Source organism: Psittacula echo, assembly GCF_963264785.1.
Source record: "Psittacula echo genome assembly, chromosome: 9".
In the NCBI taxonomy this organism is placed as follows: domain Eukaryota; kingdom Metazoa; phylum Chordata; class Aves; order Psittaciformes; family Psittacidae; genus Psittacula; species Psittacula echo.
This window is the reverse complement of record NC_137745.1, coordinates 9,033,387-9,060,469: the sequence shown is the minus strand read 5'-3', so window position 1 is coordinate 9,060,469 and position 27,083 is coordinate 9,033,387. Positions and strand designations below refer to the sequence as shown.

The 27,083-nt window shown below is 46.5% G+C and overlaps 1 protein-coding gene across 1 annotated transcript in view; it reads left to right on the top strand.

Moving 5' to 3' along the window:
* Nucleotides 1–15,163: 15,163 nt before the first annotated feature.
* The window catches only part of FRMD4B (FERM domain containing 4B), a gene marked incomplete at its 5' end in the record, with an annotated part of 61,003 nt that continues 49,083 nt past the window's right edge, over nucleotides 15,164–27,083 (top strand). Inside the window, 2 exons of the mRNA XM_080625541.1 lie at nucleotides 15,164–15,186; nucleotides 15,610–15,702. Coding sequence (XP_080481667.1) covers nucleotides 15,164–15,186; nucleotides 15,610–15,702 — 116 coding nt within the window. The remainder of the gene's footprint in view (nucleotides 15,187–15,609; nucleotides 15,703–27,083) is intronic.

The window sequence follows — 27,083 nt, the reverse complement described above, 5'->3', positions numbered from 1 at the left end:
GGCTGGACCTGACCTGGCACCCTCCTGCCTTATGGCTTTCTCATGACAGCTGTGATATGGAGCATGATGTGGAGGGCTTTTGTAGTCTGATGACTGTGAGAGTGTTAGTTCTTACAAAGTAACTTTGGAAAGAAAGCCAACTCAAACTCTTTGTCTGCAGCTATTTAAAAGGTGGATATTTGATCAAAGGTAGCTGCTCTGCCTTAAACAAGGAGGGCGAGACACCTCTGGCACCTCACTGCATCCGGGTGTCTGGGGTAGCTGGGGTGAGCTGCCCTTTGCAGGTGTCTGGATTGATGGCAATTCATAGAGTAGCCCTGGTGAGGGAGCAGGGCTGGCTGTGCTCCTTGGTTGTGTGGATGAGGCAGCCCAGTTTCTCTTTAACAGTGCTCTGCAGCCTGTTGCTGGCTTCAGACAGTCAGTACACAGAGCCTCCTGTTTAGAGGAGTTGAACAGGACCAAAAGGATTGGGTACCTCGAGAAGCGGGAGCCATGTGTCTGAGTTGTTGCTTTCAAAAGTTTCACCCCCACAGTTGTTCTGATAGAAGCAAGTTAGTTTGTTCCAGGTGTTGAACTGAATTTTTTCTACTGAAGTAGATCCATGGATTATAAAAATTGGGTAGAAAAATCTTTGTAGTCTGCCCTGTGTATAGTGGCTGCTCAATTGGGAGCAGAAATAACCAAAGAGCATTCAGCTAAAGGGAATAGGTTGTTCTTGCTCCCATGTGAAGTTGTCTTGGTGCATGTTCAGAGTTCATCCCTACTCTAGTACCATTCTGTGATTTTTCCTTGGCCCGTATCTTCCATGTTGGATGCTGTGCTCCTGGGCTGTGTTGTTCCCTTGGCATCAGTCTTCCTGCCATAATTTATGCAGCCAGAGGATGCAAGTCAGTGGTGTGATTTAAAAGCTTGGGTACCCGTATTCCTGTCACATAAAAGGAAATGAATAATGCTGAGCGATGTGTGTGAAGAAGCAAGCTTGTGCTTCAGATTTTGAAGTGACTGCATGTGTAAACTTGAGATTTTGTGCCTCTTGTGTAGCTGCCTGGGGGTTACAGCCTCCTGGATTTGGATGCACAGTTCTCTGGTTTCCTGGTTTGGCTTTTCTTATCTGTTTTCAGTAAAAGCTGTGGTACATAGACATTTGATGCTCTTTAGGAGGAAAGCTCAGTTTTTGTGCCTTTATGATGTGATACCTGTGCTCTGCCTGACAGAGTTACACAGAGCTGTGTGTGAAGCCTTGTAGGCTGATGCACCAGCAGGGAAGAAATCCAGGAGATGAAGTATAACTTGGTGTTTTGCACACACAGGAAGGAGTCTGCAAAGGGAGCAGCAGAACAGCAGGTAGATGCTTTTGCTCCTGCACCTCTAGAGCAGCAAACTGTACTCCTGGAGAGCAACCCTGACCCCAGAACAGATTCAGATTGATGGCCAAGTGTGTAAACTGCACTCTCAGTTCCTTCCCTGATGTGCAGTAACCCGTATCAGAGGCAGCAGACCTATGCTTTGGAAAGGGGTTTGGGAAATTCAGTGAAACACTGTAGCGGGGGTGTCTGAAGCTTTAGTGCTGTGCCAGGTTTTAGCAGAAAGGCCCCTTCCATCCCCTGGATGAGGATGTGTGGGGTGGGAGAGCCCAGTGAATAATGGCAGCTCCCAGCAAGCACAGAGTTGTTGGCACTGGGGTCCTCAGCTGGCTACTGTGGCACGAGGACCTGTGGTCCCACAGTGAAGGGCCACGCTGCCCTGGGGCTGGCTGCCTGTGCTGTGCCTTTGGTTGGTGACTGTTGATTCTTACTTGGCTCTGTTTAATGATAAAGGGGTTAATATTACAAATAACAAGAAACCCCAAACCAATTGTAATTCTTTCCCAGCTCGCCTCCGTTTTTAACAATCATATTTCATCCTCTTGTGTCCCCTGACTCACACTGGAAAGGCTTTTGTTTCTGAATCTGTAATCAAAGCAACAATGCGAAGGTCACTTCCTTGAGATTATATAGCCACGGAAGAAGTCCGGAATCGTGTCTCCCTTCTTCCCTCAGCTCGAACGTACAGAAAACGTGAAGGCTTAGCAGATGCATGCTGTTGAGTACTTCTTGGGTTTCTCCAGTCCTTTTGCACCAGCGGGGCTTGTAGCTTGGAGGTAAGAGGCTATAATTTAACATCTCATGCTTAGCAGAGGCAGATAATGTTGTTCAGTGCTCTTACATTGTGTCCTGACTTAAACATCATGCAGAGCTTGGAGCTGTGAGCGCAGGAGAGCAGCACGGAGCAGTGAGTTTGCTTTGTAGGGTACTGTGGTAGTGCTGGCTGGAACCTTTTTACTTGCTCTTTTCTTTACCCTGAAAGCTCAGTCCATAAAAATTTCTTTGCATCTTGTTGCACTCCATTGTGGAGATAAGGGGCTGTTTGTTTACTCCCAGCATTTCCAGCTGCTTTTTCCTGCTTTTGTTGGAAGTGCTGCCTTGGCTGCTTTAGGAAAGTGCTAATTCCAAGCTTGACTCTGATAACTCTGCAGCTGGGGAGCAGGTCTGTTACTTGGTTATGGCAAACCCAACATTTTGGGAGATTACCCTGATAGGCTGCTCTGAGATATGATTTAACCTGAACAAAGCACAGATTCATAAGTCCTGCAAAAAGGCAGCCAGTGCCTGGTACAGTAGCTCCTTTCAGCGTGTAACTATTAAATGTCTCATCAGTAAGATCCCCACCCCTCTTGCTCCAAAAAACAGCCCTCATGAAGAGATTGGCACTGGGGATGCAGCACATGGAGCTCAGTAACGGCTGCGGGGGAAAAGCCTTTGATGCGAAGTGCTTGTTTTGCTTTAAACATGGTGTGGGGAGCAGTCCAAGTCTGTCAGACCCCGAGTGCCTGGCAGGGTGCTGGTGGCAGGATGCATGCTGTGCCTGCTGCAGCCAATACCCGTTTTGACTCCTCCCAGAGAGCCTTGGATTTCAGGCTTTCCTTGGTTTATTTCCTTGCTCTTTGCATGTATTTGAAGAGTTACAGGTTTAAAGGCAGTTCAGATGGACTTGTGATATAGCCTTGTGTTCTTTTCCGCTGCCTGCTTACCTAATGTCTGTTCAAGGCTGGCGTCTGCGTTTCCTGAGGGGCAGCTGCCAAGCATGAGAGTGGCTGGAAAAGTACAGGGAGAGGATGGGGGCAGGACGGGGGATGAACTGGGTGCAAGGACCGTGATGGGGCAGGAGGGGATAAGATGCAGGATGCCCTCAGAGGATGTGGTGCTGCCTGGAGAGGATGGCAGATATTTAATGGCCAAGGCTTGCTCTGTGTCTCATGTCTCAGTAGCTTTGCCTCAAAAACCCAAACCAGATGCGAGTATAGGGGTGGTTGAGAAGTAAGAAGTGGATTTTTGGGGGAACAGAGGAGAAGCCTGTGAGAAGCCATCAAAGTGAGGGGGAGAGCTTCAGGGCTGGGGAGAAGCAAAAACGCATTGAGAACAGGGCTACAGGTCTCTGGGGATGGGAAACTCTTTCCTAATGGGATTTTCTTGGTCTTCCGTAACTATTGCCATAACTGGGAAAGCTGAGTTTGTTTCAGGTGGGTCAGAGATGGCTTCTGGAGTGGGGTAAAACACAGGGGAAGTTACCAGAAGCTGTGCACAGAATATCTCCTGAGACTCGTGTCTTAGAGAATGAAGTAATGAAGCAGGAGCTTAACTGATTTGCCTCCAGCCTCCTGGTCAAGGAATGAAGACCAGAACAAGCCATAGGAGGGCAGGTGTCTGGTCCTGCCCTGAGGTGGGTACTGCTCGTTCAAGGGCAGAGGATGCTGCTGCCTTGAAGCAGTGCCCTTTCCAGGGCCAGCTCCACATTTGCTCCATTGGATAGCATCAGGAAAGCAATCTGATCCCACAGGATCTTTTTTCGCGCTGAATTCCCGGGAGGTTACACTGGAACAAAGCATTATGATGGGCTTGTGTGCGGTAATAACCAGACTGCAGTGTCTCAGCACTGCTGGTGATAAGCACGTCTCTACCAGACACTAACTTACTAGCTGTGTTCTGCCATGGAGAGCAGATGTTGGATGAAGTATTTCATTGACTTGATATTTGTGGCAGATCTGCACTGTTTCCTATTAATTTTCCTGATATTTTAGGATTAGCTGTAGAGTTGCCTGTCCTTTTCTTGCTGATATTTTAAATACATTGCAAAGTGCTAGGAATGGTAACATCAGCGCCCATGGAATGTCATGACCTGTTCAAGAAACATCTCAGTTTTGGGTGTGAGACAGCTTTAATAAAAGGAGAATATTGATGCAGCAAGGGGGCTGCTCCTTCAAGAAGATGGCTAACCTCTCCCCCTATGTCAGAGGGACTCGCAGCACTGATAACACTGCTGGCAAGATCCTATGGCCTCTGGCAGTGTCAGGGGAGATGAAAGGCTGTCTGGTTCCTGCTTGTCAGCTGAAAAGTATGGGGCAAACTGAGCCAGTAAAGGCTCTTCTGCAGCAGTTTGCTCCTCTGCTTTGTGCCATGGGAAGCAATGCTGCCTGTGCACTTGTAGCATCCGCATCCTCATCCTCATGCTGCTGCTCAGGTCGTGGGTGAACAACCCCTGCATGGGAGGGAGCAGCAGCAAAGGCAGCCACACTGCAGAATTTCCCTGTGGGGAGAAGAGGGGTAGGTTTTATACTGTATGCTACTGGTAGAGACCAAGAAGCAGCAACTCTCCTGTTTATATTTTGCTCTTGGCAAAGGGCTTTATCTCCTGGCTGAGATACTGTCTTTATAATTTTGAGGAAGACTGAATTAATTTGTTGCCTGGATTTTCATTTATCACTGTTCCTTGCTTTTGCCTTTTGTTGCAGTGTGCTCCTCGTTATTTTTGCACATTGCATTTGAGCATTTCAAGGGAGGAGGATGAGATTTAGAGCCCCACAGCCCCTCTCCAGTGAAGGAGATCTTTCCAATGGCCACAAGAGGCTGTGCCTGTTGTCCTGGACAATTCAGCAAGCCATCAATAAAGCAAGTGAAAGAGTCCTTTAGATTTGCCATCCCCTGCAATGAGAAATAGTGGAATAAACGGGAAAAATGAGAATCTCACGGGAAGTGTGTTGGCACTGGGCCCTGCAAAGCCACAGTGCCTGCAGTGAGGGGGAGCGCTTGGGCTGTTGCTTTGCCAGACTTTTTTACTGGCTCAGCTGGTGGGGCCTACATGAAAGTCAGTTGATGCTCTGCAGGAGCCGCTTTTTCATTGTATCTTCAGTTTGTGTGGCTATTTTAGGAAGGTGCCACGCACCCCAGAGAGCCTCTCAGCCCCTTGTTCCAGGCACTCTGTTTTATCTCTAACTCTTTGCCAAACTTCAGCAGAGCCAACATTTCCATGGAAAGCATCAAAGGGGTACTCGTACCAGCTTGCACCTAGGTGGGTTTTCTCCCACCTGTCTCATCTTAAAACACTGGTTTTGTGCATGTTGTATTCAGTCAGGCCTTCAAGTGTCCGTCCCTGCCTTGCTGGTCCTGAGACAAGAAGCACAGGGACACACGAAGGTTAGGAATCGCTTGTACAGTCCCTGCAAATGCTGTGGGTAAAGAGCCTGTGAGTTTTGGGATGGGAGTGTGCAGAGCCAGGGTGGGCTCTGCAGCCCCTGGGAAGGACAAAGTGGTACTTGGAAGTCACCCTTGTGAGGTGAGATGGGTCCTAAAAGGTGTCTTACCATAGCATAAAGGGTGAAAGAGGTAGCCAGCCACTTCAGTGCATTGCTGCCTATTTAACATTATGCAGATACTAGCTTCTGTTAAGTTTAACAGCAAGATAATAAATGATTTAAGGCAAAATCCTGGCCCTATTAAAGTTAACGGCAAAATTCGTTGACTACATTGGAGCCAAGACTTCAGCCAAAGGTTTCTTTGTCTTGCACACAGGCTCACAAGAAGTGTGCATCAACATGTTTTTGGAGACCTGTGTGGATCAATTACAAAGTTTCCATAGAAATGCTGGTATAAAACCAAACTCCTGTTTGCTATTTTCCTGCTTCAAGCTTTTTCTTCCTTAAAGCTTTGAGCAGCTCAGACTGCTGGCAAATGATGAAGCTTTGCTCTCCCAACAGACACACCAGGAAACTCTGAGGTCATTTAAACCTTTATAACTTTTTCCCTCTTCCCCTCAGCTGCATGCAGGCCCCTTCCTTCCAGAAGGACAGGCAAAAGCTTTTATTTTCCTGACATGTGCCTGGTTAGGGCAGCTCCATATTACAATACATTCTTGCATCTTATTTTGTACTTTTATCAGGCTGTGCACGTTTACAGGCCAGACATAAGCTGGCCCTTTGTATCAGTCAGTGAAACAGTGATGATCTAAGGCAGCTGAGTATCTGATCCTAAATGCTTTCAGGACCAAAGGAAAAATAACCTGAGCCCTGATTAAAATTTGAGGTCAGCGTAGGGGCTTCAATATTAAGCTTTGAAATCACTCACAAGCTTATGAGTTACAGAAGAGAGGTTTAGGGAAGAAAAAAACCCAAACCCTCACAGGAAATTATTGGTGATGCTTTATAGCTGGTTAACTGCAGCTCAGGTGAGGATTTGAGATGAAACTCTTTCATGTGCAAGGCTGTTTCTCTGGGATCGTACACCTGCAAAGCGGTGCTGCTGCCTTGGAGTCACCAGTCAAAAGCAGGACAGCAGGATTTTGGGAGCCCCTCATCCTACGCGCTTTGTGAGGATGAGTTGGTGTGGCAAAAGGACAGCACCTTCTCACAGACCATGTGCCTCTTGTGAGTGGGAATATTGCTCTTTTTGGTTATCTGTATGATTTTCTTCAGCACTCTGGCTGCTTGAGCCATTGAGGAGCGATGTGCCTGTTTCAGGAATAAATGAGCCAGTTCTCACAACCCCTGTGCTAATGGTGCACTGCAGTCCAATTTCTCACTTTTAGAACTGCAGGTTTCAGGCTTTGTGAGCTGGCCATTTATTTAGTGAAAATGGTTCTTCTTCCTCTCTCATCGCTGGATGCACCAATGCAAGTTTCTTCTTTTCTGCCTGTAAAATCTCTTTGGAGCTTACTCACCTGCCACAGAAGTTTAGTTTCATGTGGATACCCTGCAAGGGGCTTATTGAAATAATGTGCATGGTTCTGTGCATCTGGACCACATCCCCAGTGTCATGCTTGGTGTTGTCCAGACAGAGCCCCTGCGGGTGCTCAGTAACACTCGTGCCTGAATAGAGTTTATCTTAAGAGGAAGGAAAGAGGAGACTTGGGGGAGGAGGTTTGCTGCTTCAAAAAGATTTCTTGTGGAGTTTTTGGAGCATTGAAGATGTGAAGCCTTGCTGGATGTGGGGTGGTTTTAAGGCTTCCAGCACTGCTTGTTTATGTGGGTGCAGGACCTGGTACAGCATCCTCTGGGCAGGAAGGATGTGCATGTGGGATGCTGATCTCCAAATCATGGTATGTCCCAAATGGGAGCAGCTGGGATGCCTGTGCAGACCTCTGAGCACTTCCATGGTAGAAACAGCTCCTGGTTTTGTCTTAAGTAGTACAGCTTATGTACAATTCTCTCTTCTTCGGCCACAGTGTTGTTAGGGTTTGGGGTTGTTTTGGCTTTCCCCAGTTATGAAGAGTCCAGACCTTTTTAAAACAGGAAAAGGCTTAAAAATAGAAGTTAGTGACAGATAAAGCCAGCAATGCCAAGTGATTTGCCCAGTTCTAGGGGATGAAATCTGGTCTCAAGGAAATGCATCACATTCAGGTTTGCTCTGATCCGAACCCTTCATGATTTCCCATTCTGAAGCTATACATCAGGAGATACGTTATTCTGACAGCTTTTGGGGTTTGGCTTAAGTTTTTTTGAGGTTTCCTGTTTACACCCTGATTACTTTTTTTCTTTCTCTGTTTTTTTCCCTAACTGGATGACACACATGGATGTCTAAATATACCGCACGTAACAGCCAGCTCTGAACAGGGAGGATGTTTCTGCTCAAGAGCAATAGTATAAATATCCTGCATATGGATTTTTTTCCCAAATAAACATTCGGGCTCAGGATATCACAGGGAATCAGTCTAAGTAGCCAAGAAGTAGGGTTTTTTTTTCTCTCTGCCTTGTTTTTCTCTTTTTAAAGGACTGATGTTTTGGAAAATCTGCCTCAGTGCTTTTAGGTGGAGAATTTGTCTTTGTTTTTGTGTCAGAAGCAAGATGGAGGAAAAATGTGCTTTTTCAGCTCTATGAAACCATTCTGAACATGTTAACCTGCTCTATAGAACCACAATGTCACCCCATGCTTGAATTTCCACACATGAATGTTCTGGGAATTGTGTTTCTTCTCCTTGATCTGCCTTTTTTTCTGAAGATTTGGATTAATCAGCTTCTTGCTAAAAGCAAGCTATGAAGGATGCAGTTCTTTAATATCACTGCACTTCTGCATCAGACAGTGCTTGTCTCCTTTTCATTCCTCTCCATTTTCAAGTTTTTATTGCTTATTGTATGCAGAACATGAAAGTGACTTTGGCAGACAATAAGCATTCCAGTATCTCAGTATGGTTTTGCCAAAAATGGGGCCATGAGTTGCATCGCTCTGCTAATTTCCTGTTGGGAATGAGATACAGGAATAGTTCATGAATTTTATGATGCTACTTCTTTTACTGGATAATAGCTTTAAATATTAGCAGGCTTTTAAAAATAACTGCTCAAAGGACCAACTTGGGGGCATGTTGCAAAAATATAACGAAATTGTTCATTTGTGCAGACAATGCAAAATCAATGAGAATAAGCTGGAAAACACAGATGTGTGTATATATATCTCAAGATTGCTCACGCCACCTCTTAACTGAGCCAGGCAGCTGTGCTCATCTTGTGATGGGTTGGTCCAAGTACATAGAAAATCAATTATATTGTTCAGATTAGCAAGGCGTACTGAATTAAAGATGAAAGAAAATGTATCTGCAAGGGGCCCACAGGGTGTTGGGTCTTTGGGAAGCCCAACAGCCTGAGAGCTGGGGAGCCAAGTACAAATCGCTTTCCCAAGCCCAAGAAAACAGGCCCGTGAGCAGATGTGCTGTGGGGAAATAAATCACACTGGTGTCAAGCCCTTTGCTGCTTTGGCTCCAGGAACTTGGGGTCTGTGGTCACTGGGCTGGAGGCACTCTTCCATGGCCAAAATCCTTTATGCATCCAGTGATACGCGTCCCTGTCCATGGCAGGGGTTGGAACTAGATGATCTTAAGGTCCTTTCCAACCCTGACTATTCTGTGATTCTATGCCATGGTGGTGAAGTCCTCTGTATGAAGCTCTCCAGCTTTTCTTCAAGCAAGAGGAGAGGACCAGACCATTGATACCTGTGCTGGAGCATGTGGCAGTGCTGCACCATAGACACGTCATACCTCTTCATCACTGCACTGCGACAATATGGGGCTAGTGGAAGGTGATTGATGCTCCAAAGCTTGTGAGGTGGTCTTGTAGCTGCAATAGCCTCTGAAGCTTTCAATTCTGCCCTTTGTGCTAGTGAGGCTTGCAAAATGTGAGTTCTGTCTTGTATGCAGGAGCCCTGCCTGCCCAGGGGGGCAGCTCCATGTGAGGAGAGTTGCCTCCTGGAGATGAACTCTCCGGTGGGCGGCATTCCTGATGCAGGTTGGGCTTGTGTTGCTCTGTGATAGTGACTGGGAGTGATTTACTTGGGTGTTTGTAAAGTACAGAATAAGCCAAGTGAAGTGCTCTCTGCCCCATCAGGAATGGGGTGGGGATACTTGGAGTGAGCTCTTGCACAGCTGTAGGATCCAAGGTGCTGGTTGCTGAAGCCTCAGGTCTGCAAGAGGACTGCCCTACTTAGCACCACTTTGTTTAGGGTTTGGAGCCTGCAAATGCAAATCTGGTTGTCACCCTGGAAGATTTGTGTTCCTTGACCGGGCTGTGGTGCCACACAGTGAGTATCCTTCTCCCAGGTGGAGAAGGCACTTAGGAAGGATGTAGCTCTCAGGGATGTGTGCATGGGCTGGGGAGTAGAGGGGTGCAAATGGGAATGGCTCCAGAGCCTGTCTTCCTTGAGCTACAGCCTTGGACGTTGCTGTCATGTCCCATCATGTGCAGAGCGTTCCTGGGGTGACACAAGCCCATGGCCACATAGAGCTCTGGGAATACTGGGAGCTGACAGATTTGTCACGGGAATGTCATTTCATGGTGCTTTGTCACCCAGCACCCTGGCATCTTCTGCAACTTCTCAATTGAGCTTTCCAGTACTCTGGGAGGCAGCTGTATGACTTGTGATGAGATGCCAGGAGATGCAGGTACTAAATATTATCTGTATCTATATCTGTAGATCAGGCTTAAAAGCTGTGTCCTTATGTTTTATCATCAGTAAAATTAGGGATAATTATATCTTGCCTATCTTCAGAGGTGTCATGAGATTTAATTACTTTTAAGGTGCTCTACAATTACCTTGGACAGCTGAATAGAAGTACAGATTATGGTTGGTACTTCTTTTATGTTTTAATCTTCCCAGCCAACCCTCCTTTCTGCTCAGCACAAGTCTTTGTGGATGTGTTTGCTGTAATAGAAACCTTTTTTACTTAACAACAGACAACTGAGGCAATTAAAACAGTCAGAAGTGATTAATGTGATTTCGCTGGGTGAAAGCTAAAGCAGCTAGCAATTAAATAATGGCAACCCCTGTGCTATCTCAGAGCAACAGATGGGGAAAGATTTAAAAACACTATTGGATCAGACACATCGCACCAGGGGCAGATTGGTACCAATATGTCAGAGGCAGAAGTATGCACCACCTTGAAGGGTGCGCTGATGAAATGATTAATAGATAGTAACATGTGACTTGGTTATGAATGTGCGATGGCTCTCAGGGACAAATGGACCCGTGATGGGATTGTAATGGATTTAAGGGCTCTAGGCAGCGTGTTCTATGAGAAGATAAATCACAGGGAGCACACTGGAAGCCAGGATTGTGATGGTGTACAGCTTTGCTTCCAAAATCCTAAGGATAAAGTGCTGGAAATACTACCTTGCTGGGAGCACAGGGCATGGGGCTGGTGCAGGTCTCGGATGATGCATCTGCAGTGTGCAGCATCAAGGAGCGCAGCCATGGCTTGCACAGAGGACATTACTGTCATCTGTGTGATGGTGCATCCTTTGCTGTGCACCCCTGCCTGCAGGACAGGTCGCTCTTCATCTGGCACTTCGGTACAGATTCATGTTCATAGAAGTGAAAAGGAAGGGATTTCTTCCAGCTAGACTCACTCTGTGAACAGTCCTTTCACCAGTACTGCTGTTTTGGTGAGTGATGTGAGGATACATGTTTAGTAGTGCTGTTAGTTGCCAGTGCCACAGATGCTGTAGCCCTGTTTTCCCAGACACTAGGCAGCGTTGTTCCCGCAGTCGCTCATCTCTGACCTGTTTGCAGAGCTCCTCAGGAGGGGACTCCCACTTGGCTTTTGGTTGAAATGAGCTCAATTAGTTGAAACAATAAAGCTTTGTTAATTTCCTTCTTACAGCTGAGTGCTGACAGAAGAGGCTGTGTCTGGGCAGCCCTTGCTGTGCGAACAGCCACGTGTTGAAATGGGGACAGCACTGGGGTTGGTGAGAGGTCTCCTTTCAGTTATACTGCAATCTTATGCAAATTGTACTTACTTTTAAGCCTCTATAACGTTTGGATGTGCGGCATTGTGGGGCAGGAGGTGATGAAGGGGTGCTGGTGGCAGTAGAGCTCAGCCCTATCTTTGTCCCCATCCCTGCGGAGCCAGAGGGATGTGAAAGGAGAAACCACTGTGTTGCTGTTTAATCTCTCCGGGACCCCCTATCTAAGCAAACCACCCTCAGCCTCTGCTCACAGCTGAGGATTTATAGTCAGTGGGAAGCTTGTGCTGTCAGGAAATAAGTTACTCTGAGGCTGGGAGAATAAATATGAAAGCCAGGTTTCCTTCCCCAGCTCCTGCCTAGAGAGTGTTGCAAAGCTGGTCCTTGAGGAAGCTGCTGAGAGGCCCAGAATTAGAACAGATTTTAAATAATATAAAAGCTTTCATGGAAATGTATTAGATTTCAAAAGGCAAGTACTAAAAGGGTATAATGTGCTTTTTTAATGTGCTGTGTTTCTGAATTGCTTGCTTTTTAAAGAGGAAGACACTTTGTTTGCAAGAGATAAATGTGACATGAGATAGGTGGTCCAGATATAACATCACAGGTTGCAAAGCTTAATCATGCAGTTCAAGCACCTATATAAGAATCCTATAGAGGCAATGGCTTCTAATAGTTGCGAGAAGCTATCCAAGGAAAAACATCAATGTGCTGGCAGGCACTCCATCTATAGTGGAGACCAGGTCCTTTGTTAATGGACCAAATCTAGGCTGACCCATTGCAGGGAGGGTTGGATAGATGGAGGTTTCATGGGTTCCTGATCATGTCTGCTCCTCACTGGAGCAAAAGGCCATTGCTGCTGCCTGTGGCTATGGTATTAGCCAGGCTAGTCCATCCTCAAGTTAAATTCTCACAGCATTAATGTTGATTTTGTCTGATCCTGAATGCTGTTAAGCACCCTTAGTTCCAGCTTGAAGTTGATGGAAGCTGAGCGCTGAGGCAGCTCCCCAGAGTGAGTCCTTGGAGAAGGATGCTCAGGTATAGAGTCGATTCACTTACTGGTAAAGATTAGACACTTGCTACATGTTGTCCTTGCCCTTTAGCCTCATATGGTCCAGTGCACACCAGGAAAGCTGTGTATCCCACTCTTCCTCATGGGCTGTGTTGCTGTCTTTGCAGATGACAGAGGGCCGGCACTGCCAGGTGCATCTCCTCGATGACAGGAACTTGGAGCTGCTGGTCCAGGTACAGACCTTTCTCTTTAGGCACTGGTAGCACAGCACCAGATTCCTCTGGTTTTCTTTAGCAGTGCTACTAGGGGCTGATGCAACAGTGATGCTTGAAGTATCTCTTACTAAAGCAACTCATAGAAGTGGAATTAACAGGTTTGCTTTCAGATGCCATCAGTTCTGCAATCAGTTTTCCACCTGCTTTTGCCAAAAATTCATAAAGTGTATTAAAAATGCCCCCTGTGGTAGTGGTGGTTTGGTAATTTAGAAGAGAAGTCTGGTTTTTGAGGGATGTGTTTATTCCCTTAACAAAACCCAAGGCACGAGATCCTGTAGTACATGATATTCTCTTAATTGACAAATCCCCCCTGCTGTAAGTGAGCTGCTGCCTTTCTCCCTCAGAAAGAGGAAAGCAGCGGTCAGTCCATGCACTTCAGCTTGATGTCATGGGTTAAGTACATAATTGCTTCTCTGTGCTCCACTGAATCCAACTGCCTTGAATCTGATGGAGCCACTTCTGTATTGAGTTGCACAACAGGGTTTTAAGTTGTCCATGGGTACTTAAATGTCAGTATTTTCAGAGAAAAATTGTATTACACACAAAAAAGCCTGGACTGAAACGAATTAAATCATTTTTATTCTTTCAATAGCCCAAACTTTTGTCTCGGGAGTTACTGGATCTGGTGGCCTCACACTTCAACCTGAAAGAAAAGGAGTATTTTGGCATAACATTTATAGATGATACGTAAGTATTTTAGTTATAAGTAAGTATATTAGTAAGGAATATTAGGAAAAGGGAAGGCACAAAGCAGAAAATATTTGGAAAATATCTTCCGGGCACAAACCAGAGAATACTTGGAAATACTTTCCTGAGGACAAGCACTTCTCATGTTTGTCTCATAAGGTGAAAAAAATAGGTTCAGCAATAATTTCCCATGTGAACACCCTCCGCTTCCCTACTCTGCGCTTCTAGTAACAACAAAAAGGGTTTGCATTTATTTTCAAAATGAATTGCTCCTATTGCTTTGCACTTCAATCTCAAATATGTTAAGTCTTTTAAACCTGAATTTCCGTAGCAGCAGTGATATATGAGGTTAGTCCTTCCCGTAAACAACTTTCCTCTAGCTTCCCTATTACTTTTAGGTATCCGAGCTATTCTGCAGACTGCCAAAGAGCTGCTAAAGCAGAACGTGCTCGACATGCACAATGCTCCCTTCCCAGCAGCTGGACTATTGCAGGCTCGTGGCGGTGTTGGGTGCAGTTTGTCATCACCACCGATGGGAATGGGGCAGCTCCAGCAGCTGCTGCCCATCCCCTGCCACCCAGAGCTGCTGCAGGGCTGGGTGAGATGCTATGGAGCAATGCACGAGATCTGCTTCCATGGTGTTAACTCAGAGTTAGCTAGGTTAACTGAAGCCTCAGCTGGTGTTCAGGCTCAGTTGTTGGCATGGCACTGGAATGCTTCCCCGGTCTGCTAGGTGCAGGGTTTGCTCCCCAGGGACAGCATCTCTAGAAGAGTTACTTTCAGCTCCCCCAAAAAGCTGGAGCAGAGCCACTTAGGACAGTGGGGAAACGGAGCTGTGCGCTAATACAGCCCCTAAATAAGCCTCTTCATGTCTAATGGGAAGCTGCTCTCCAGTGCTGCTTTTTATAGTGTCCTGGATGGAACCCTCTGCCTACAAACCGTGTCAAAGCGATGTCTGGGGCTGCTCTGACAAGGCTGTTCCAATCTACAATTGCAGGATGGGCTCTGGGGAAAGGGCTGGTGTTGCAGTGCTAGTATGAGCTGCTCGCTCTGGGTCCCTGACCACAGGCAGCAGTGTGTTACTTTTACCAGCCACTCTCTTCTTGGGCTCTCCAAGAATGTTTTTGCCACATCCTTGTCCTTTCAACTGTTGGAAAACACTTCCTTCCAGCTCCTCTGTGAATCCCTTGAGGATGCTGTTTGCATTTGGCTTATTTTGTACCCTCAGAAGAGCTGTTGTGAAATTCTTCAGGGTTTTGGTTGCTGGCGCTCCTTCACCGTGAGCTTTAAAGTGCTGCCAGGGGATTACCTGAAAGCTGTTGGCTTCCACAGAAGCACCAGTGGGACTCCAGAGGCTGCCTTGGGTGTACAGCACTAGGCTGGGTGCGTGGAGGGAGCGTGTGGCCTCTGGAGGGCACCCATACCCCAGCCTTCTGGGCATCCACCAGCTTCTGCAGCGCCCCCTTGGCTCCAGGATCCTCAGGGAGGTTGTTGGGGTTTGGGGGGTTTTTTGCTTGCTTTCTGGCTTCCTTCCCATTTCAATCAGAGAGGCTCTGCAGAGAGAGCAGTGTTTTAACACCTACCCCATTTAATGAGCGTGCCTGCAGTAAACCCCTCTGCTCTGAGCTGGGGTTTCAGGTCACACTGGGACTGGGGATGGTGCAGAACAGGAGGCATAGGTGGGATATGGCTGCAGAGCTGTGTAGTCCCCATGCAGTGGAAGAGCTCAGACCCATTTCTACTGCAGGCAAACATCCAGCCTCTGCTGCAGATCAGATCCCCCCCACTAGCCATGAGAAGTCAATGGAAGCATCCCCATCGATACCAGAGGAGGGTAATTCAATAAGATCTGGCTTTTCTGGGTGCTAAGGTTTTGTGCTGCAGCTGAAAATATAACTGCAGAGAGCATTCTGTAACATCCAAAAGTGACCTAACATCAAAATCTGAATGTTACAAGAAGAGGAAGTAATTTGAGGAGATGTTTGCCTGCCTTAGAACTGAATCTCATGTTTTTAGAGAGGAGCAAACATGAGCACTGAAAACACCCTATTTCTGTATTTCCCATCCCAGTTTTTAACCACCTCCCCAACCTGTTTCTGCAGAGGTCAGAGTGTCTGGCTGCAGATGGATCAGAGAGTCCTGGACCATGACTTGCCCAAGAAACCAGGCCCAGCAACTTTGTACTTTGCTGTTAGGTGAGTAACTGTTTCCACAAAGAAAACATTATCACTTAGGTTTATTTATCATCAGGGGGGTTTGTTTAAAGGAACTGATTACGGGTTTGATAAAGGAAATAAATGTCAAAGCGATATATTAGTTTTAGGTGGAGATTAGGTCCTGGGTAAGTGCTGCTCTCTTTTGTATGTAACTACGACATAAAGTACTTCGGAACCTGCTACTTTTTAAACTATTACTAGGACACTGTTCCTTTTTTTCTTGTTTAAAACCCCATATTTTAAATATCTTCTTTGCCTGACTTTAGTAGTGTTAAATTTTACTAGTTTTAAACAATTGTTCTACTTTTCATCCTTGTTTACTCAAGGTTTGCCTGTACTTGAAAGGGATTGCCGATGGCTTCTTTGCTCACACAGTTTAAGCCAGTCCCCAGGAGGGAATAGAGTCCCTGGCAAAGTGATGATTTTGGCCAATGTAATTGCATTACTTTAGGGCTTTTGCTGGCAAAGCTCTGCTGGTTAAGGGCCTGAAAAAAACCATGTCCTGTGAGAGTGCTGTGCTGGCAAAAAAAAGACCAAGCATCATATTCTTAATATTGTTGGAGTTTCTGTTTTCCTTACAGTCTATGAGGAAAACGAGACCTCATTTGCTTTTCATATGTCAGTAAATTTATGCCTTGTGTGCTTAATTATTTGAAGCACTTCCAAGGCAGAAGTAGTTGAGTAGTTTGGTTGGTTGGCACCATTGCCTCGCCATGTCCTCGCACCCCCTTTATCATTTAGGTCATTTAGGAACAGCTCAAACAAACTGCACTTTGTTTTGGCTGAATATGTGCTTATTGGTGGCGGGGTTTAGAGGCTCTCTTCCCCACTTTTAAGGGGAAAAAAAATCCTGCTTTAAAAGGGATGATGGGCTCTTCAGTATATTCACTGTATTTGATGAGGGCGTAGGAGTGAATATATTGAAGGCAAACAAATGACTTGAGTATTTCTTTGGCTGGGATTATTGTGTGATGTTCATTTTGGCCTTCCCTGTTGCATGATGGTCCTCTACAAGACAGGTTGTACAGAGACCTGGGCAAGACTTGATGTGTGAGGAGTGAGCTTGGAAAGATCAACTTTTAGAAGCTAATTTTAAGCCTGACTACTCTGGGGTTATGAGATCTAGACCAAGCAAATAGGAGCCAAGGAGGTGGGCAGTGAGCGAGAAGCAGAGCAGGAGGAGGAGGATACAGAGATAATTAGCAATATGGAAGCTGTCTGATCTGTAGGAAATAGATATGCCAGCAGAAAAGCCACTTCAAAACCTGCAGCTCCACTTTGTTAGAGCTTTCTGGATAAGTAAGTGACTCCAGGCCTTTGCCGCATGGCGTGTGCTCTGGGTGGTTAGCTCAGACACTTATCTCATGTGAACACATTTGCCTTGTCGTAGCCTTTTCTATAAACTCCCATGAGAACAGCTGAATTACATCGCTGTGTGTGCCTATGGCTTGAATAGGAAAGCATAGCTGGGTGTGGGGCAAGTGGCACAGAGGGAATGGGCAGAGCCCCAGCATTTTGCTCGTGTGCCCCTAGGCTGGATGGTCTCCAGATGTGGATGATGTGACAGTGGTGGATGCTGCTGCAGGAGCAGGGCATCCCTCAGGCTGGATGAGCCCTCTGCCTGTTTGAAATAGGTTCAGCCACGAGCAGAATGAATGCTGCTTTCAGTGTCGCTTCATTTGAGATACAGGTGTAATGAGGCAGAGTGCTGTGCTGCTGTTCTCATACAAGTGGCAAATGTGCCACAGCGTCAGTTCTCAGTGTCTTTCAGCACCACACTGGATGGTTTCCAGTAGCAATACTGGAAGCTCGGGGAGGGGGGGATCCACCAGATTTTCCTGTTCAGTAATGAAACACATGATCAAATTGTTTCAGATGTGAATTCTTTTTCTTCAGCTGGCATAAACTCAGTCCAGTCACGTAAGCTTTCATATGCTAGACACAGCTGGTGAAGGGCTCTATAATGCAGATTTAGGACTTATAAAAGTGTCATTTTTGTTTCAAGGATGCTGACAGCATCGGAAATAAAGCAGAATATACATTTTATGGCGTTCCCAACATGCCTGTCGTCCCCTGAATATCTCTGTGGTCCAGTGTTCCCTATCTGTACTGTGGTGACGAGAGCGTGCAGCTTGTACCAGGGAAGAAAAGGAGCTCGTGGACCTGGCTGAGGCAGGGGACAACTAAAATCCACAGATCCTACGGTCTGTTCTGTACCACTGGTGACTGGGAGCTACTGCTCTTCAGAGCCAGATATACCCTCCTGCTTCTGAGGATGACAGCCGTGCCTGACTCTTAGTTAAGAGAAACTGCAAATGCAAATGAGGCCATTAGTTGAGGAAAATGATAGTTTTGGTGCAGTGGAGGGAGGTCCATGCCATGAAAGGCTGGGCTGGCAGCAGTGTGGGAAAGGAGAGAGTGAGGCTCCTGCCCTCTGATGGTCTACATTTCTGGAGAGAAACACTTCAGTGTGTTTGAAGTGAAGTTCAATAAAGCTGAAAACACATCAGGTGGCATTAAGAGAAGGTGGAAATAGCTGTGGCTCCTACAGCTCTTGGTGAATGGTGAATCATGGAAATATAAAGTAGCCTTTCCAATGTCTGAGGCAGGCTGCTGGGCTTGGGTCCGCCCCTTGGACAGGCTGCTTGCCAGTGAAATGGGTGAATTATTTCCTTATCCTGCAGAGCCATCCTGGGGAGTGCTTTAAAGTTAATTTGATGGAACATGCCATAGGAATGTGAAGTATTAAAGATTACTGTTTAAGGTATTGCTTGTCTTAAGTCACAGCATAAATACCACATATGTTCTAACAAGAGCAGTAGGTGCTAGCTTTACCGCTTCCTACCATGCGCTCCATGCTGCTGCTGTGGACCTCTTCCATCTCTTGCTGTGGGTGTCTTGCAAATCATTTACATCAAGAGTGGCTGGAGCTTGAGGCTGTGGGGAGCCTTGGGAGCACTGTAGGGCTGTGGGAGGGATTGGCCTGGTTCTGATAAACATAGTGGGCTGTGTGCCCTGTGCTGGCCATCCAACCCTGCCACTATCAAAGGCAAGACACTGAGAAGCCCTGGTGTAGTCTGTGGTGATGGCCCAGGTCCTTGCTTGGCTGAACTTGGATGGAAAGAGTCTACCTTCTGTCTAGCATTGGTTGAGAGAGTCTGGACCCAGCACATGCATCCTCCTTAAGGAGCTGCAGAACAGGTATCCTGCTTGCAGATCCAGCTAAAGGAGGAGTGACAGGACCACATTCACACAAATTTGTCTCTTTAAATTGACTTGGCAGTTCCATGCTCCCCAAATTATAGATGTGTTTTCTCTGCATCATTTGATGCATCCCAGCACTGTTTGGGTTGGTGCCCCAGGTGAGTCAGAGAAGTGTACAGACAGGTTGTGTGTGATTTGTGGAGAGTGCCAGTGGCATCCATGATGTTTGGTGTACTATAACAAACTGGGACCCACCTGCCAACCTTGCCTGGGCCAAAATGACCAGTAATGGGATTGCTTTGGTTGGTGTGTGCCTCTGATGCAGCTATGGCCCTGGGAAGAAGCCAAGGCTGGGCTGGGGAGGAAGGCAGTGAGAGCTGGGCAGAATAGTGCTTTGTGAGGCTGAGCCCATTGCAGCTCTTCCATGTAAACCCCTGGTTTTGAGGCTCCCGTTGTCGTTAGGATGGATGTGCCCAGTAGGATGGAGTCGATCGCAAAGCATTGCTTGTCATTTTTATCTTGTTCCTTTTTCCTTGGAGCAAAGTTAATGGGGTTCAGCCCATGGCTGCTCTGTGCTCCTGGAGGAAAGACAGTGCTATGGAGCTGCTGCCAGCCCCTCTCCTCCAGCAACGTGCTGCTTGGAGTTACCTTTTCCACTTCTGTGGCTTTATCTGCCTAGGAGGAATGGGCTTTGCTCCTTTAGTGTTCGATTGGGTTTTCAAATGATAGGAAAAGTCATCAGATATCTACAGTCTATTGAACATGGAATTTGTCATTCCCTGTGTGCTGTCGGCCTGTGATTTTCTGCTTGTTCCCTCCTAATAGCCAGGAAATTAAGTGCAGTAGCTCATAGTTCCTCTGCACCATCTTACTGCCAGAGAACAAAACACAGGAAATAAAATGATCTGGGAGGAAGATGGAACCTATTCAAGAAAGTAACCATTCATTTTTTAATTATTATTTAATTTTCAGGTTCTACATTGAAAGCATTTCCTTTCTCAAGGACAAAACTACCGTAGAGCTGTTCTTCCTGAATGCCAAGTCCTGTGTACACCAGGTAAGGCTCAGTGTCCTTCGGAGCTCCTTGAGCATCTCCTCCTACCTACTGCCCCTGCCCAGTCCTGCAGACTTCTTAGGAGCTGTGTCTAATTTCTAGATCTTATTGAAGTATTAAGATCTCAGCATGCTTACTCTCCTCTTTCACTTACATGCTCATGCTTCAAGCAAGTGGATAGGGATGATGATGGTTCCCTGCTCCTGTTTCACAGCCCTGCTGTGTGCTCACCACGCTAGAATACTTCTTAAATACTCAAAAGCTTTTAAGTTGTTTGAAATCTGGGTTGTAACTTCGCAGGTAGGCTCTGTCTCAGTGGCATATCCTTCTATATACTGCACAGCAAACGCTCAAGTTAGACTTGTCTCAAGAAGAAAAGACCTGTGAGGTCTTGAACCCGCCGTGAACGTGGTTCCTAGTTCCCTGATTTCCTGCCTTAATTCAGTCAAGTAGTAAAGTAATAAACCCTATGAAGTAGCAATCAAAGCTAGTTATTAAAATACTTTCTGTAGTTACTCTCTGCCTAAGACGCTTCCATTGTTTGCTTAAAATGTTCAAATTGGTAAAGTACATATTTTTAAAAGCTATTTCATGATACAGTAGCCAAAATATTAAATAATAAGGTAGCTCTGCTGCAGGTATATCTTGGTCTGAAAAAAGAGCTTTGTGGCAGCCACCACTGCCTTGCCCCTTATAACCAGTAGCGCAAAGCAGCTGCACTTTAATGAACTTCAGCAATACCTGATGTTATTGAGATTTACCAGTTAACGTCAAACTTATGCGTCTGGTGCCTTTATTTTACTCATAGTTCAATCAGCCTAAGAGGGAGACTCAATTCTTACAACCTCTCCTTGGAAACCAGTTCTGTACCATTAGCTGGTGGTGGAGCTCAGTGTAGCCAGCCAAAGCTTTCACCTTTAATATGCTTCAGGTGTTAGAGGATTCTTACTCAGTATCCAATGTTCATTATTTTATGGTGGGATTAGAAACCTGACATGATAAGTGGTTAATGGCAAAGTTATGACTGTGCTTTGTACAGGAATTGCTTTCTGCAAGAGTGGAGGAAATTGGTGCCTTTTACAACACGCTAAAGTTTTCAAGATGCTTGAGGCCTCACTGGTTAAGATCAGTAAAAAGCAAATCTCCATTTGACATATCTGCCACTCTAAATGAAGGGTTTTGGCAACTCACAGTCATCCTTTCAGGGGAAACTGGAGTAGTTCAACTAGACAGACAGCACGAGTAATTTTGGAACTGGAAAATAGGTCTGGTTTTAGGGTGGAATGTGAAAAATTCATGTGTTGAAACAAATGCTACTCGATATTATAACATTTGGGTGAAATGTATGTGTTTATATATAAAGCATAAGAGAAAGCAAAGAGGAGAAACATAAAAACCCTGCCCTCACTGATCATAGGCACATATGTAATCAAACCAATATGGAGTCACTTCTGGCCTGAATAAATACCATTATTCAAGCAGCATAACTTCATATTACTGACAGGGACTGCTGATAGCACGTGAAGTGCTGATGGCACACAGGGTGCCACAATAAGCGGTGCATCATCCAGTTAAGTTCAGGGCTTCAGGAGCTGGGAAAGGTTTGGATGAAGGCTGGTTCTGTGGGAAAAACATGGCTGGTTTCACCCCATGGCTTGTGAGGTGTGTGCTGTAACTGGTAGCAGCCCAACGTGCCAGCTTCCCTGTTCCTGCAAGGAAAACTGCCAGAAGCAGAGAGGGCTTTCTGCTGTGTCCAGTTTCTGTGGGCAGCAGAGGGATGAGGGACATTGCTTTCTCCTGAGAGAAGGACCTTGTGCAGCACTGAGTGATTCCACACGTAAGGAAAGCCGAGAGCCCCTGCTCTGCCTGCAGCACACTGTGCTGGGTGGCTCCACAGACCAGCCTTGGTAGAAGCCTACAGCCACTTAAGCAGAAACCAGTTTAATTGCTTTCAGGGTTGGTCCAGTGGATTTTAAAGTTCAAATTAGGTCTTTTAAAAACATTTGATCCTTCTTGGTAAACTTATGGTCAGTCTCTAGGCTTCAAGTAGTGCATGAAGTGCACACAGGGTCAACTCTGCTATTTAAGCCCATGGGATGCGGATATCAAGATGTCCAAAGGCACCTCGGGTGCACTCACACAGAGGAAAGGAGGCACAGGCTCCAGAATGAGCAATGTTGGCTTCTAAATATGAGAGATCCCCAGCTTTGGTGGAGGAAGTGGCTGATGCTCGCTGATGACAGCAAAGAATGTTCCCTGGCATTTCTCAGTCATTAATCGAGCTCCAGGAGGTTTCGAACTGCCTCAGGTTAGCTTTGCTTCCCACCCCCACTCTTCCCCATCTCTTTTCCTTTCATGGAGTGAGGAAACCCCAGTGTCTCAAAAAGCAGCATCTCACTCTCAGCCCATGTGCTCGGGGTTGCTCCTCAACACACATGGTGTGCTGGAGGATGCTCTACCAGGGCCAAATCCCAACCTGGATCATTTCATGGAGCTTCTGCTCTGTGTGGGCCAGGAATGTGGGTCAGAGGATGAATGCTGCAATACCAGGGGTGTGAGAAGACCTGCATGGATAAGATTGCTTAAAAGCCAGTCATTCTTTTTGTTTTCACGAAGCTCTTTCCAAAGTTTTCACAACAGCTCATTCTCCATAGGGGACACAGCATGTGAAAAGCTCGAATCCAGGGTGGTGCAAAGGCCTCATGCTTGATGGAGTTTGTGTTTGTGCTTTTGACATTCCTGAGTACTGGCATGTGTTGACAGCACAGTAATGCGTAGGTACCTGTGTGTGCTTTAAAGGAAAATGATGTTTTCCTGGGCAGAGGGTGATGCTGCCCTGCATGCGAGATGGTGCATGTCGGTGCTTCTGCTGGCATGTGGGATGCACCACAAGAGCCAGCCAAAGGCTTGGCTAAGCACAGCCAGTGCCACCTCTGGAGGGGATTTATCCATGGCTTAATGAGGTTCAGAGGCTGCATCAGGAATGTGTTTACTGTATTCGTTGAGAGATCTACAGGTGATTCTGCACATGAAGTTCTGTGGGTGGCTATAACTAATCAAAGAGAATGATTTCCCTAATGAAGTCCTAATGAAGTCAGGCATGTGTTGGCTGCCTTGCTCCAGATGATTCCAGAGAGGTTTTGCTCCCAGCTGAATAAAAAGTTGGAATAAATAATTTAGCACATTAAATATATTAACAGATGACTACATATTATGAAATATAGATTCTGAATTATAAATAATGGAATAAAAACCTGCATAAGAATTCTGAAAGGAGCAGAGGCTGGCTTGGTGCTCTGTAGTGCACATGCACATTGCTCTTCCCCACCTTTCAGCTCCACACCACTTCCTGCAAACCTCTCTGCTCTTTTCTGCAGATCAGGTACCACTTTCCTCTGGCAGAGATTGGAGGAATCTGGAGCTTGTGCATTTCACAATCCCTGTAGACATTTTGGCAAGGAAGGCACAAGATAACAATAAGATCCCTGCTGCCAAGTATGTATTTCTTTCTAATCCCCACCCACTCCCCCACCTCCGTGCTCTAGAGTCAAAGCTCCTTTGTGCCTCTGGGGCCTTTGCTGCCACATGCTAGGTTTGTGCATCCCTCATGACCTGTGTTGTTCCCTGCACAGTGAGAGAACGTCTGCCTTGCCCTCAGCCCCTGCTAGCAGTCGGGGAACAGGGGTGAGCCCCTTTGTCCAAAGCACAAGAAGGCTGAAACCTCATTTTTACTTTGGTAAATCATGGAGCAGCATTACAGTTCTGCACCGAAAGACAAGAATTGCTGTACACCAAGCAGGAGGCATGCATGCTGCTCCTTTCATGTTGAGCTGCCCAGTTTTTCCCTGATCTGATGCTGTAGTCCCCCTGACTGCAGTCAAGTGTGGTCCAGGGCCACTGAGCAAGAGGTGAGAACTGGTAACTTAGATCTCCAGGTCTATGGAAGTGCCTCCCATTCACTTAGTTAAAAGCTCATTTATCCACATGCAATTTGGTAGAATGCAAAGGCTAGAAAGATGCTTTGTGTACGTCTGGGCTGTTTTCTATGTGCCTGTCGTGGCTTGGAGAACTGCTGCTTGAAAACCTTCCGTGGTGACAACTTCAATTTAAAAGCTTTCTCTCCTGTCATTGACTTTAAGAAGCTGGGTTTAGATTTACAGCTCTTTCTGAAATGTACTGTACAGCTGGAATTTAACATAGAGAAAGCCTAACACTTGGTTTCAGGTGAAATGGGTATCCCAGGATTGATGTGTTTGCACAGCAGCGGGGGAGCTTTAACATGTTCAGTGTGTTATTGCACAACCCATGACCATGGCTGGGATACTTTTAAGGAGGTGGGTGAGAACTGGTCATGCACATGTTGATGATAAATTTAGAAAGATAAATTAGTCTTTTCTTCTTTCAAAACAGCCAAGTTTGGAAAAATAACACCCTACTTGGCTAGAGAAGCACTGTCAAGTTTGTTATGCATTAGAGCTAACCTCCATATAGCTCTGCAGCCCATACCGTTGACTCTTTGCCAGTTCTTAACATATGTTCTGTAAACTAAGATCGTGGTCAAGTTGGCTGTGTTCCCCTTTTCCTCTCTGTATTTGGGTGTTGGGGGGCTTACTTATTTAATTTCCCATTTGTTCCAAGGACTTGTAAGAATTGCTTTAAAAAGAGACAAAGAAGTTAAAGGAAATGGAAGTTTTCGAAGGAGTCTGTAACCATGAGAGCTTCATGAACAGCGATGCTTGTGAGCACTTGGCAGCCTGAAGACCAGTGCTTACCAAGAAGAGCTGTTGAAACAGGCCCCTGGTGTGAGCATAAAGCCTGGCTGGTTTCCAGCTCATGGAGAGCAAAGTGGTCATATATCAGAGAGCTCTCGAAAGTTTTATAACAGAGATTTCCTAATTCTCCCCCATCTCAAGGGAGAGGGGAGCATTCCCATGCAGCCTCCTAACACAGCATAGTCTGATCCTAGCCAAGGCTATTAAACACGCTCTGTCCATTGCCTATATTTGCTGTTCTCCTAAAGATGACACATGGAAAGCCCAGGATGAGGATCAGCAGGACCAGCTGGCCTTCTGCACCTTCAGGGCTGTTATCTTCCATAGGTGCTGACAGCCACCTTCATGATCCAAACCCCCTCAGCAGCATGTCAGCAGATGGGAAGGATGGAGTGAGGTGAACAAAATGTGACAGGAGCAGGAGGCAGGACCCCTATGCTGATGTAAACTGGCAGATCTCCATAGGGCCCCCTACTCATTACCCCATGAGACCTCACATGGGGCTGTGATGGCGGCTTGGGGAGGGACTTGGCCATGGTTTGGATATAGTCAAGGAACTCTACAGCACAGCCGAGGTTGGTCCAAGGCTGCCTGCTGTAAAGGTGATGGTGCTCTGGGGACCTGTTAAGGCTCATGCCAGGGAAGATATAGGATGTGTCCCAGCTGGGCTGGCCCATCGCATGTGAAGGTTCACTTAGTTTGCAGCCGAAGTTTCATAGCTGGCATCTCTTGACATAGTAACTTCCTACCAGGTCTAACTACTGGTGTTAATTGCAATGGAGAGTTTTGCACCTTTGATCTCCTGGCCACAGGGTAAAGATGCTGTGACAGCTCAGCCACTTCTATTGTTGGTTTGCGCTTGGTATCTCACTGTGGTGCTGGGATAGGAAAGCAAAAGGCTGTGATTATATGTTGAGTCTAATGATGCTTGCCATACAGCCTGGCTTACGAACAGGGAAGTCTTTATGTCTTTCTCCCATTTTCTGCTTTTACTCTTATATTTAATGCAAGAAAAGCAGCACTAAATGTGTTCCTGTTGCACTGAACTGTGCAGACAAGTCTCGGAGCAGCTGCTGCTCTTCCTGGAGTTTCATCTAAGCGTTGGCTCAGGCGCAAAATGCAAACAAGGGAGATGGATGAGGGTTGCTGGCAGAGACAGCAAAGTAAAGCGTGTAACAGAAACCTGAAGCTGTTCCTCACCACGAGGCACTACCAGCTTTTGTTTGGCTGGATTGGACAAAGCTGAGGTGGGAAGCAGCAGATTCTGCTGGGAGAGAGCTGCTGCGCACTCACTGAGCTGTGTTTGTTCTCAGGCTGTGGTCTCTTGTGCTGGGTAGGAAAGGCTGTGAGGCTCAGTAGATGAAATGAAAGACATCGTGGGCCATCTAAATGCTGTGAAGCAGCTGTGAGGCCTCCTGAGTTATTCAGGCTGTAGTCCCCCATGGGGTAAATGCAGCACAAGCAGAAATCTGAAGTGCCCTTTTGAGGACGGTCAGAATGACCGCCCTTTAATTTGCTCTTATTGGCTTGTATTCTGCATCTCCTGCTGGCTTTGTGCTTTGCTTTACCTCCCTAATGTGCTGGAGGCAGACATTTGCTGTGTTTTCGAAACCCAGCGTTTCCGTCCTTGGGAAACTGGTCCCAGTTAAGATGCTCAGCAAAGTCTGAAGCTTCCACTGCAGAAGGGAATGGGATGGGGTGTCCAGTGGGAACAGCAAGCGACACCAGCAGGATTGAGATGTAGGTGTGAATGCCAGGAATCGGGATGGCACTTTCAAGTTGGAGGGTTATTTGTTTGCTGCCATTACTTGTCTCTGTGGTGTAATTACCCAGCACAGCCACACTGCCAGAGCGAGATGCCACATTTGCCTGACCTAGTTCCTCAGCACTGCTCAACCTGTGCCGTGTAACAGGTTGTGGCTGACAACCACTCCCTGCCCCAGGAGCTATGGCCGCCTCGCTGTAGCCTCTGCTCCCAGAGAACCCTTAGAAGGTGAAAAGCTGTGAAGCTTTCTGCAGTGCAGGGACCTGCCTTCGCATCCCCTGGCTCTTGGGGCACATCATGGAGATGCTGGACCTCATGTGGAAAGGCACAGTGATGCCGGGTAAGGGCACGGGTGCTGGCATCCTTTTGTTCACTTGTGCTGGGTCCACACCCAACTAATTGCCTCCCTCCGTTTGAACACCTTGTTGTAGACGTTTGGGTCCTTTCTTTCCCTCTGCCTAATTGCACCCTTCTTTCTCTCAGTATTTTTAATCACCTTTCAGTGGGTAATTATACTCAGTATTGTGGCTGTCTTGAGGCTATTCTATCATTGTGTGTTTGGGGG